This window comes from Micromys minutus (genome assembly GCF_963924665.1).
Source record: "Micromys minutus genome assembly, chromosome: 2".
In the NCBI taxonomy this organism is placed as follows: domain Eukaryota; kingdom Metazoa; phylum Chordata; class Mammalia; order Rodentia; family Muridae; genus Micromys; species Micromys minutus.
Window position 1 is genome coordinate 41,733,351 of NC_137971.1, and position 13,127 is coordinate 41,746,477.

General features: G+C 41.1%; 1 protein-coding gene across 2 annotated transcripts in view; it reads left to right on the forward strand.

Annotated features, from left to right (window-relative positions):
• The window catches only part of PCSK5 (proprotein convertase subtilisin/kexin type 5), a gene marked incomplete at its 3' end in the record, with an annotated part of 393,680 nt that overhangs the window by 249,492 nt on the left and 131,061 nt on the right, over positions 1–13,127 (forward strand). For both annotated transcript variants that reach the window (XM_080912751.1, XM_080912752.1), the window contains exons 15-19: positions 421–523; positions 4,328–4,521; positions 8,422–8,506; positions 12,436–12,533; positions 12,950–13,079. In XM_080912751.1, coding sequence (XP_080768877.1) covers positions 421–523; positions 4,328–4,521; positions 8,422–8,506; positions 12,436–12,533; positions 12,950–13,079 — 610 coding nt within the window. The remainder of the gene's footprint in view (positions 1–420; positions 524–4,327; positions 4,522–8,421; positions 8,507–12,435; positions 12,534–12,949; positions 13,080–13,127) is intronic.

Here is a 13,127-nt window from a genome sequence, read left to right on the forward strand (position 1 = left end):
TGGAACAGTTCAGCCATCTACCAGGCTGTCTCCCAGGGAAGGGATGGATGACCATGTTGTGGGGATTATGGCAGCTCTGGGTATCACAGTCTTTGATACACATTCTACATATCAAAATTTGTGATTTTGATATAGCAGTCATTTTACTAGAGCGGCCCTGTTTATTCGAATTGCAAATTCTTGCTGTCGCTCCCAGGGCCCCAAGGCTACCATGCATGTTCTGAAGACTAGGTCATGCCTATAAGTTATAGTCTTGACTCCTCAGTAATTCACAGTTTGCCTTCAATCAAGAGTATAGTCTTGGGCTTATAGCTACCTTGGCCATCTCAGGAAATTATAGCTGCTTGGTGGCAACTTCAAGATAAAACTGACTTACTAGGATCATTTTCTTTTTCCGATTTTTCTATCTCTTCTTGAAAGGTCCTTGTGATCCTGAATGCAGCGAGGTTGGATGTGATGGGCCAGGACCAGATCACTGCAGTGACTGTTTACACTACTACTACAAGCTGAAAAATAACACCAGGTAAGAGGCAAGCCATGCTCTCACACGTTCCATAAGCAGGTCCCATGTGTTCCAGCATTCTGGTGGGGCCAATCACAGAGTATGCCGAGACAGCGCTGTATTCTCAGGTTGCCCTACAAGCTCTAAGGAAAGATGTTCCTGCTTTTGGCCCATGATGATCCTGTCATTGACAAGAGTAAGAACCATACTGATGTACATAGTAAAATTTGGCATATTTATTAACTGCTTTTCTCATCTGACAAAGCCTCTGACAAAAGCAACTTAAGGAAGGAAAAGGAATTGTTTGTGTTCACAGTATGAAGAAATGCACTCCATCCTGGCCTAGAAAGCATGGTGGCTGGGTCAATTGAGAGCTGGTCACATTGTGCCGTTAGTAAAAAAACAGCAGCAAATGCTGGTGCTTAGGTGGCTTTTTGTTTTTGTCCTCTTATTTAGGTCTTGCCTATATTCAGAGTGGTTTTCCCTCATAAGTTAAACCTCCCAACAGATACCTTCCCAGAGACTTCCAGAGGTAATCTGAAGTCTCTCTGGGTTGATGATGAAGAATGACCATCACAGGTCTACTTCTGGTCAACTGAACACTAAGGCATGTTACTGTTAAGGACAGTATTCAGACCTTCAAAGGTTCATAACCATCTTTTAAACTACAATACATCACATTCTTACATCTGTAAGAGCCCTCCCCCCCCCAAAAAAATCTTAACAGATCGAAAAATTGCTCAAAACCCTAAAGTCTCTTCAGACCCATTGCCCATCTACTCTTAACTGTAATCCCTTACAAAAACCAAGTCCCATACTTCCAATATACAGTGGCATAGAATTCTGTTTCAAAATGGAAGAATTGGGGTATAGCAAAGAAATATCAGACCAAAGCAAGAACAAAATTGAGTGGATCAAATACAGACTCCTGCATCTCTGTCTAGTATTTGGTTTCCTTGGGACACACTGACCTCTAACAGCCTTGACGATGCCAACTCCTCCATTTTTGCCACCTGCGATACAAGTTTCCCATCTTATAGACCGGTTTTATCCATTGCTACAGCTTTCTTTCATGAACATCCCATAGTCCTGGCATCTCCTGCATCAAGGGTCCTCATTCAGCTTCACACAGTACCACTCAGAGCCTCCTTGCAGGGAGGCTGACATTGCCTCACACAAAAAGTCCCTAGTGTCTTTCTGAAACTTTGATGCAAGCCTCCATGACATTGTAAACCTTGCCTCCCAAAAAAAGCCAACACTGTGAATGATACCATCAAGTTCTGCTGACTAGGAAGCATAGTTTGACCCCCATTTCCCATTTACAGTGGCCCCTGTGCCTTGGCAGTGAATGCAAATGAAACAACATTGTTTATAGTAGGGCAGCATGTCCACAGTATCCTCTTTTCAGAACATCCCCTTTCACATAGATTTGCATTTTCACAAATAAGAGGGGAATCTCTCCCTAAGGGCACCTTTCATGTTGCTCCAGTAGGGAGTGTTAAAGGTCTCTCTCAGGACAGAGTTCTCTCAAGGAATTACATCTCAGTCCTTAGTTACAATTTTAATCTCTCTTCCTCTGCTTTCCTAGCTCCGGCACAGTTTTTGCATCTTTTAGCTTTTTTAATATTGATCTGATAAGAGTAGTAAGCAGTAACCATATCATGGACAGTAGGGTGATTTATAATTTCCTCCACCAAATAGCTTAAATGTTTTATAATTGAGCCTCACTTAGACGTTCAGTACATTGGGCACAGGGTAATGTAATGGCCCTCTAGCACAGATCACCATAAAGTCCTTATTCCCCTCTGAAATCGCAGGACCTTACCTCCATTGCCTGCATTTCTCTTAACCTATGGGAGTGGCTGGCCCCTTAACTGCTCCTCAGAGCATTTCAGAGCTTCTATAGTCTGAAGTTCCAAATGCTCAGATGCTTACATATTTCTCTTACAGTGCTGTGTGCCACATCATCTGGCTTATTACAGCAGATAACCTTACTCATTTTGTTTTGACTCACACGCACACTACTGAAGTGATGTGATCCATCATGATGCTATAGGTGGTAAGAGCATGAGGCATGTTGACTCAGCAGGCAGAACTCAGAGCAATGTGAGTGCTCCTCTTCCTTGGTCCTTTATCCTTCATATTTAGTCTGGGACCCAAGTCCATGGCCAGATGCTGCCAATATTCAGGGTGGGTCTTCAAGTCTGTCTCTAGAAAATATTCACATATATATACATATATATATATACATATATATTCTCAGTCATCTTTCTTACTTTTCTTGTAATGAGAACTTTTCAAAAAGATATATATTTATTTTATGTATGTGAGTACATTGTTACTGTCTTCAGACACACCAGAAGCGGACACTGGGTCCCATTACAGATGGTTGTGAGCCACTGTGTGGCTGCTGGGAATTGAATTAATGACCTCCGGAAGAGCAGTCAGCATCATTAACTGCTGATCCGTCTCTCCAGCCCCATGAGGACATTTTGAATTGACTTTTAAGAGCACTCTTCAAGTATGTAACATGTTGCTGTTAGCTCTAGCCACCATGATATATGTCCAAAAGTTATGTGTCCTTTGTAGCCCATTATTATTTGGTATGGTGGCTGTGTTTATTTTTCCTGGACCAGAGTTATACTTTCTTCTCACATTCCCCAACATTCCAGACCATTCATGCTGGACTCTGTTCTTTCTCTTCCACTTTAGGCATTGTGATTGAGTCTGTGATTGAGATTGAGTCTGTGCCTCTTACTACCAGGATTCTATCTATCTATGCAGATATATCCGGGTAGATTCAAGCTACAAGCTAGTGGTCACCTACTCACAGCCCATCCAACCACCCCCATGTCTCTTCCAGCCCAGCCTGATATCTCCATCCTCTTTCAGGAAAATCTGTGCTCTAGCAACAGTGCTTAGGTACCTAATCAGACACAGTAAAGCCCAAATTCCCACGGAAATCCATGCTAGAAGTAAGATGCCTCAAGGAGATAGGTTCTTGACTGACTCCATGATGGTAGTATCCATTCCACTAATCAAAATGCCTGCAGTTTGGTTGGTGCTCAAAAACTACTTAAATAAATAAACAAAGCCCTGTCTCCAGTTATATACAATTAAGGAAGTTGGCTTTTGTTTTTTAAGGAAAGTTTCAGCTGAGCCATGGTAGCATACACATTTAATCCCAGCACTCAGGAAGCAGAGGCAGGTGTGTCTCTGAGTTTGAGACATGCCTGGTCTGCAGAGTGAGTTCCAGGACAGCTGGGAATGCACAAAGACACCCTGACTTGGAAAAATAAACAAATAAACAAAGAAAAAATAAGTAAAGTTTCTGGTGAACAAAATTATGTATGTATGTATACATATATGTGATTTTGGATATATACCCATATTTAGAGATAACAACATACCACATCTATCCACATGTACATATAAGCTATATGACAAATTACACATAGAAATGGAAGGAACTCCTTATTTTAATGACCTTTTTCCATAAAGTTATGGCCCATATTTGTTTGCCCTAGATAAACACCATAAGCTAGCTCTAAAGAATCCAAATCCAATTATAGAGCTAGACCTTAACTAGAAGAGCATAGATAATAAAATACATGCTTAGTGGATGTAGTGCTATCTGTAATCTGCCTGCATTCCTCTTCATGCACAAGAAGAAGCTTTACCAGACAGATGTGGTACTTTTGATTTGGTGTTGACATCCCAGTTAAAAACTCACCTTAAGGCCATAGGCAGCTTCAACTTTTCAGTAAAAATGCTGAGCTGTGTGTGCGGTTATGTAACCATTTCTCTTCCAATCTTATGGTGCAGAATATGTGTCTCCAGCTGCCCTCCTGGCCACTTCCATGCTGACAAGAAGAGGTGCCGGAAGTGCGCCCCCAACTGCGAGTCCTGTTTCGGCAGCCATGGTGATCAGTGCCTGTCCTGTAAATATGGCTACTTCCTGAATGAAGAAACTAGCAGCTGTGTTACTCAGTGCCCTGATGGGTCATTCCAGGATATCAGTGAGTTGTTTTAAAATGTCTGGAATTTTTTAAATATACAGGTTTTTATTTCAATAACTCCATGCATGAAATCTGGATCTTGCTTAGTGCCAAACAGAACCTAGCCAACTCATTAAATAGATACTTTAGAAAGGTTTTGTAGAGATGCCTGTAACTACATGTAGCAGAGGACCCTCAACTCTCTCCACCCACAATAATTTGCTAGTAGACTCACAATACTGAGGATATCACTGCTGCTCTATTAAAGCAAAAGGATGAACCATAAAGTCAGCCAAGGGCAATCGGGACATCTATAGGCGTCTGGAACCAGGCTTCAAGACAGTTGCCTGCTCAAAACACATTGAGTTCCCCAGCACTGGTTTGTGATAGCATGAGGGAAATATCCCTGTCCACTGTTAGCACTGGGAGCTGATTAAGTAGACACTGCCCTCCTGGCACACACACCAACAAACATGCTGCTTATGTAATCTTCGCAGTGTTAGCTAGTCCCATCAGAGAGATGGGAACCCTCCTAAAATCCAACTTCCCAGGAGCCATCTGTAGGCCAACCTGATGAGGATAACAGTGAAACCTGCTCACGTCTACACATTAACCAAATAGGCTTTTGAAATTATTCAAAAAACATGCCTGTCCTATAAATGTAGAATAAACAGGTGTCAGAGACATTTTAGTCATTAATGAGTAATTTTCTAACATAGTAATAAATGAAAACAGGTAAGGGAAGAACGGGTTGTAAGATAATCACGTACTGTAGAGCCTAGGAAAGGGAAAAACTCCTTTTAGGAAACTGGGGAGATGGCTCAGTGGTTAAGATTATGGGTAAGTGGGTAAGGTCCTCCAGGAGACTTAAGTGACATTCACAATAGCTCACAATCACCTGTGACTCTACTGTCAAGGGATCCAGTTCCCTTTTCTGGCCTCCAGGGATACCTGCATTCCAGGCATGTGTCAACACGGATAGACACATAATTTGAAGGAAAAATAATAAGGAACCACATTAGAACATAAGAAAGGGAGGGAGGGAAGGAGGGAGGGAGGGAGGGAGGGAGGGAGGGAGGGAGGGAGGGAAGGAGGAAAGAGAAAAAGTCCTTTTGTTGGGTTACAGATGGAAGAGTTAGACATGGCAATACCAGTAGGTTTGGGGAAGGGATGTTTGTTTCTTACAGCCAAAACACTATCACTATACTAAACAACAAACCATACATTAAGATGAGCTTCTCAGAGACTACCCTTTACTGACATAATTAGAAAATAGGCAAAACACAAGGAAATTACTCATTTGTCAGACAGAGCTTAAGTATGGCCCTCCCAGAGCTGTGGGTATCTTTGGCTTTGTTTCTGAGTTCTAGATAATTTGTCTCACACCACAATCTATTAAAAAAACTTGTCTAGGTAGATCAGGCCTTTGTTCCACCTCAAGTAATGAATATGAATTCTGCCGAAGTTATTATTTGTCTCAAAATTTGAAACATGACTTTTACCTTAATAGGAGAAAGACAATTTAGGATATAAGAAGAGTCACAGAGGGTGTGTTCCATCACTGAGCACCCAACAGTCATTCCTCTTTAAAGAACTGGGGAACAGACACTTAAGTTGTCCGGTCACTTCCGTCACTATATGGCATTAGTTCAAATAGTCAGTGTATCTCTCCTGTTGCCTTTGTTACAGTTTCTTTCTCTCAGGAATCCATTTACATATTACACAGTAATCAAGCTCTCTAATGACAGTGGCTACTCATAATTACTGAGAACACATTCACAGTGGTTTATAGTTGACCTTTTCCCCTGAAATAATCCTATTAACTTGCCAAGATAAGCTAATAGGTAGAGTTCATGTTAATCTTCACTCAAGAGTGTAGAAATGCTGACCTTGCCCCCTAGAAGAGCATCGGACATCAGAATGCAAATCTAGGGTCTATGACCTCAGGTCCAAGGACAGAACTTAATGTGCTTAGTGTACTTAATGTCACAATGGAAGCTGTAGTGTAGCTGCTAGAACACGGTCAAGGACTATGCATTTCTTACTGAAAGATGCAGAATACCCAGTATGTCCATATAGGAGTCCCACTCCATGTAACCTTGATGAACATCCACACTTAAAGATCACAGAGAGACAAAACCCATAAACAGTGTTTTGTTTGGGTCTCTCTCTCTCTCTCTCTCTCTCTCTCTCTCTCTCTCTCTCTCTCTCTCTCTCTCTCTCTCTCTCTTTCTGTGTGTGTGAGAGAGAGAGAGAGAGACAGAGAGAGAGAGACAGAGAGATGACCCACTTATTGAAAATATTTAATCTCAATCAGGAACTTCTATTCTGCCTTTGATAACTCAGTTCCCAGATAGAAGACACACAGCTTTTATATTTATCTCAAGCCTTAGACAGCAGGAAGGCTGAGCAGATACTTACCACTGTCATATTATGTCTATTTCCCTGACAATAACTCCACAATATGACTTGTGATGTTTCTTCTGGGCTGCTCTTAACTTCAATTGGCCAGCCCTCGTGGCCATGATTTCAGATTCTTACCTTACAGTATCTTCTCCATCCTCTACCTTCCTCTCTCTCCCCATCACGATTCTTCTCCGACCCCAAACCCTGCCTGTCTCAGCTCTACCCAGCTGTAGGCAACCTTAAGCTCCAATCAGAGATAATTTAGGGGGCAAGTTCACATAGTGTCACTTGGGTCTATGTGTAGATATTCTCGTCCTTGAGGGCCACCAGGCATTGGAGGACCAGTATTTAACATTACAATATATTTAAAAAATACGAAACTTCAACAATTTTCCTTTTTAGTTCAATAAAAGACTCTTCCCCCCAGATATAAATTGAATACAATTATAACAATTACAAAAATGATAAGGTGCAATATGGATTTATAATGTCCAATTTATTTATATTTGACAACTTAGTTAAATTATTTTATCTATCCTATCTTTTTGAGTTTAGAGTTTTGTATCAAAATCATTTCCTATCATAACTTTTATAGGCCTTATAACATTCTTAAAAGTCCTAACAATTAAGCTTAGTCGGGAGACTATCTCCTGTTCAACACCATCAGAAACCTGAGGAAAAATACGTATTACTTGAATATGCAGGAAGTGCAACGTAAGCACTTCCCAAAGCTATTGAAATGACAGAGGGTTTTGGCTGCCTGGGCAGTCATCCCCAAATTATCTCTGTATCATTGGAGCATCCATCTTCGGCCTTCTGGCCTAAAATCTGCCAGACTTTCCATGAAGCAGGAATTTTGAAGGTCTTACCTACCTTGCCATTGCAAAGCTCAGCAGTCAGTTTCCCTGCATCTTGTTTGTCCAGCTTGGCTGGAATTCTGTTTGCACCCATGGGCATATCAGAGCGGTTCTCAATTTCCAGCCAAAAAAACTTGACCAAGGTAAAAGGCCTGTGTTAACTATTATGCCAGCTCATACTTTTCATGATAAAGCCTTCACGTTTTCCTCTTTTCTGCAGTGTGAACATGGATTTGGTATTAAATACGAAAACGTACGGTGTATCCACTCAAGCTAATATACTTTTACACAATATGGATGTTGTTGGAACGTAATCATTTTTATATCCGTTCCTCACACTTTTATATCCAATATTGTCCTTGCATCAGGAGTGAGATTTCCTGTTTTAGAAGTTAGAAAACCATGCTTTGGAAAGAGAGTTGAAAGGAGTAAAACCTATAAACATTTCACGTGAGAGTTTCTGTGCTCTATGTGTGTTGTGCCAAACAGGTGTGTGGGGCTTCCTGCTGTAAGAGTTCAGGACCTGCCTGAACTATTTGATGCAGCTTTCCAGATGAACCTGTGAGCCCTGCAGAGCACATTAGTAAACACTGGCACATCTCCACTCATGGAACCCAGTTGACTGATGTATGACTCGTTTCTTTTCTTTTCTCCACAGAGAAAAATATTTGTGAGAAATGCAGTGAGAACTGTAAGACATGCACTGGATTTCACAACTGCACAGAGTGCAAGGGCGGGTTAAGGTAAGAGAATGAGACCCGGCAAGAGCCACCATCCACCAGGGAGATTTGCAGAGCAAATAGACAGGAAAGCGTAAGAGTCTGCACGTAAACAAACAGCTCTCTTCTCTCTGCCCTTGGTCTGACTCACAGTGAAGCACTTCCCCGTTATTGGCATTATCTCTATAATTGGATGGTGAGGTGGGGATGGGATGTCATATTGGCTAAGGAAGGATTATAATCCAAATAAATTCTCTATAAAGAAGATGATTCGATGGGTAGAGAGATGGTTCAGCAGTTCAAAAGCACAGGTTGTTCTTGCAGAGGACCTGAGGATCAAGCCCCAGCAACCACACAGTGGCTCACAACTATCTGTCACTCCAGCTCTAGGAGACCCAGTGCCCTCTTTTAACCTTCACAGATTCTGGACACACATGTGCTGTACATACATGCATGTAGGTGAAACACAAAATAACTACATCGACCAACAAAATTACAGTGATTTTTTTTTTAGAAAGATGATTCAGATATAAGTAAAGATGACCATTTGAGAAGCATCTTTTATACATTTTGACCTGCATTATGCTAGTGGAGAATGCCTGGGCAGATAGTGCCTGTAAATGCTATTCAATCTGCCTGATTAAACTCTCAATGGCGGAGAGCTATTCTCTTATCTTTATTATTTTCCTGCATGCACCCAGTCTTTCGCTTATCTTAAGTACTTCAGGTTCAGTTCCATTAGACTCTCTACGGCGTGCACTTAGAGTTAACACCGGGAGATGTTTTCCCCAGACTGATGACTGGCTCATTGCCAAAGGTGATACTTGGTAGACTGTAGGAGAGAAACACGCAGCACAAAACGAATGTGGAGTCTCTTTCCTGAGGAAGCTGTGGAATGCTTCTCTGCTGCATCTATCACCACACACGGGCTGGGCTCTGCCTTTAGATGAAGTTAGAGTTCTACAGCACATTTCACTTAGGTAGTGATAGGATATTACATTACAGCATCTTTCATCAAAAGTGAAATAGCAGAAAGTGGACGACTCCCAGGCAGGTGTCCCTGACAGTCCTTGGTACTGAAATGTTATTTTCATTCATCTTTGTTTTCCTAATTGCATTCAGTCACTTAAAGTCTTGCTTCTCAGTACTTGATAATCTTGATAAATCCAGACCTACTTAACTACCTGGTTCTTCTTTATAAGTTTTACTTTATGTATACATATGTTTTTGCTGTGTATATACCTGACATGTATGTGCCTAGTGCCTGTGGAGGTCAGAAGAGGGCATCAGATACCCTGAGTTTAAGTTATAGATGGTTGTGAGCTACCACATGGGTGCTGGGAATCAAACTGACTCCTCTAGAAGAGCAGCCATTATGTGTAAAAGCTTACCCATCCCGCCTGTCTTCACTTAATTCATCTTAAAGGGACAGTATAATGGTGAAGTAGAAATCGTTCCTCTCTGTCTATTAATTGTGATCTTGGCAAAGTCATTTAAGTGTTGTTGTCTTCCGTTAGTCTCATTACAAAATGCTGAGACTAACCTCTACTTTGATGACTACAGTAACCTGATAACATTTATTTATTATATCATTTATTTATTGTAACATAACATTTATGTGTTACTTACATCTGGTACATAATTAGTCCATAAGAAATAAAAGACTACTGAGCTTATTCCTTTATTTCTTAGATAACATTTTATGGAGCTAGTTAAAACAGAACACACAGCAGAAATATGAGAGCCATGCATGTAATTTTAACCACATTAAAAGTGGTAAAAAGCAATAAGGGATGTGATTTTAATAAAATATTTTACTTAAAATATATCCAAAATATATTATTACAACATGTGGCCAACATAAAAGAAATTACTAGTGAATTACTTTAAAGTTTTTATTACTTTATTAAGTCTTTGAAGTATGAAATATACAGTCTTATCATATGTCTAAGACTTGACAACAATTTTATGAGAAATATCTGTATTAAGAAGATTTTAAATTTAATTAAGAGAGCAAATATTATAAAGCAATTCTATTCCAAATGTGCTGAGAAGTTTGCCAACAACCGAACCTTAGGAAGTTTTTTTTTTCCAAATATAGTCATAAATTAATTAAAATTGAATGAATATTTAAAATTCAATTGCTTCACGGCACTAGCCTCATCTCTGAGGCTCGGTAGCCTAGTGGTTAGCACAGGCCTGACCTAGATGGCTTCTGCAGGAAAGAAGGGAGGAGGAGGTTCTGGGCTTCGAGTGGGCCTCAGGATGCTTATGTTTTGGAAGCAGCTGACAGCTTCAGAGTTCAGTGACTGTGCACTGTGCCTGCTGCCTGCTTTATCACACTGCAGCCTCTGTCTCCTGCTGAAGGGAAGCCAGCTGCAGAACGCATGTCCTTTCTTAGAGAGCCAAGGCATCTTTTCTAAACCTGCAGTACATTTTTATATTAGTGGTTCTGATTTCATCCCACCAAAGGATTCATTTGATGCACCATGCCTTTCTCTAGAGCCGGAAAAAGGGAACGAGACATTTGTTGGCAACAGGCCAGCAAGTTCTGAGAATGACACCTACTTTGGGGGAAACTGTCCTTTGTCACATCGAAGTTCCTTCCTAGGTGCTTCTGAGCTGACTGACTTCAGTAGACCTGTAAATTGTAAAATGGTGGCTAAGAGCAAATAGCCTTCCTAAATACCTGGATGAAAACTAAAACGCTAACATGAGTATTTATGATGCTTTTCTTCAGCCTTTTTATTTTTGGACTTACTAGGTATCTTGAATGAACAGAGGGTAAAGTGAATTTCAATTTTTGAAATTAATATAACCCAGAGACAAGGCAGTCAACCAGGATGTAAGTTGGAGCAGTACAGACTATCAGAAGGCAGAAATCACCCGGCCATGTTCCATACACATTCTCCAGTAGAATCAGTTTGATAACAAGTTTGCGCCCACTCTCCTCTGGTTGCCATTCAGTAATATTTTATATGAAATAATAGGAACCCTATGTGTATTTTTGAGTTTCAGAATCACGCTGTGAACTTTCATAGTACCGTGTACCTGTAACCTCGGTACACAGGACATGGAGGTCATCCTCAGTTACACGGCTAGTGAGTTCAAGGCCAGCCTCAAAAATAAACAAACAAACAAATAAAAACTAAAGCTGTGAGAAACATCATAGCTAGCAGGACTGGAAAGAATTATTTTTTATATTTTTCATTTTATATTTTAGAAACTCAGATGTGGATCATAGTAGTACCTAGAGAAACAGACATTTCAGTAAATCACTGAATATTATAAAATTACCTCCAGGAAAAACTAAAAACTGATACAGAAAAGTCAAGATGTTTCACAAGGTTGCATTTTGCTTACTCATTAGAGTGGCTTCAGTAAATAAGTGGGTAAAAAGTAGCAAAAAGGATGAGAGAGAAGACTCAGTGCTTAGAAACACAGACTTCTCTACCTGGGGATCTGAGTTCTATTCCCAGCCCCCACATAAGATGGCTCATAGCCACCTGATAAAAACAAATGTTTAATCAGGTGTGGTGGCACACACCTTTAATCCCAGCTCTCAGGACACAGAGACAGGCAGACCTCTGTGAGTTCAAGGCTAGCCCGGTCTACAAATCAAGTTCCAGGACAGCCAGAACTGCAACACAGAAAAACCCTGTCTCAGAAAATAAAAACACCAAAAGTCACAAGGATATCTTAAGATAATGCCAACTTTAGAATTGGTTCATCAGAGTTTTAATTTTGTTTCATCTTTGTGTTTGTTTTGTCTGCATGTCTGTATCTGTACCACGTGCATGGAATCCCCACAGAGGAACTTGATTTGTCTTGCAGCTTTACCAAACCACTGGTGTCTGAGGGGACCATATTTGTTACAGATAGAGTCTGTACTGGTCTTACCACTTTGTCATGGGGACAACAGTCTACTTATAGTTTGTCCATGTTTCTCCCAGCCTTCAGGGGTCCCGCTGTTCGGTCACCTGCGAAGATGGACAGTTCTTCAGTGGTCACGATTGCCAGCCCTGCCACCGCTTCTGTGCCACCTGTGCTGGTACCTTCTCCCACTTCTCCCCTGACATTCCCACTGTGGCTGTCCTTTTATCTGGCTGTAGCCAAGTTTCATTCAGCTTTCAGTATGTTTTCAGGAAGTATGCAGGGCCACATTTCACCTGATAATGGTGCACCAATTTTCACAGAAAGCCAACAATCATCAACACCTCGTAAGGGACTTAAATATCCCAGTGGCGTCCCTTTCTTGGAAGAACAGGCATCTTGGTGAATAGGTTCAGTTTAAAACACAGGAGTCCCCTACCAGCCCCACTGAAGGATAGTAAGAGAAAGGACAGAGTTATGACTTAAGATGGGGCTGATGGGTGTAGCTTTCAGAGGCTGCTACAGAATCCCTTAATTCAGCCTGTCCTGAGACATTTCTTCTCTCCTGTTTCTTCCATGTGCTTTACGCTGAAGGGGCCGGAGCAGATGGATGTATTAACTGCACTGAGGGATATGTCATGGAAGAGGGAAGGTGTGTACAGAGCTGTAGTGTGAGCTACTACTTGGACCACTCTTCAGAGAGTGGATACAAATCCTGCAAGAGGTAAGTTCACCTCCTCTGACTCTATCTAGCACTTGTTATCTGAATTCC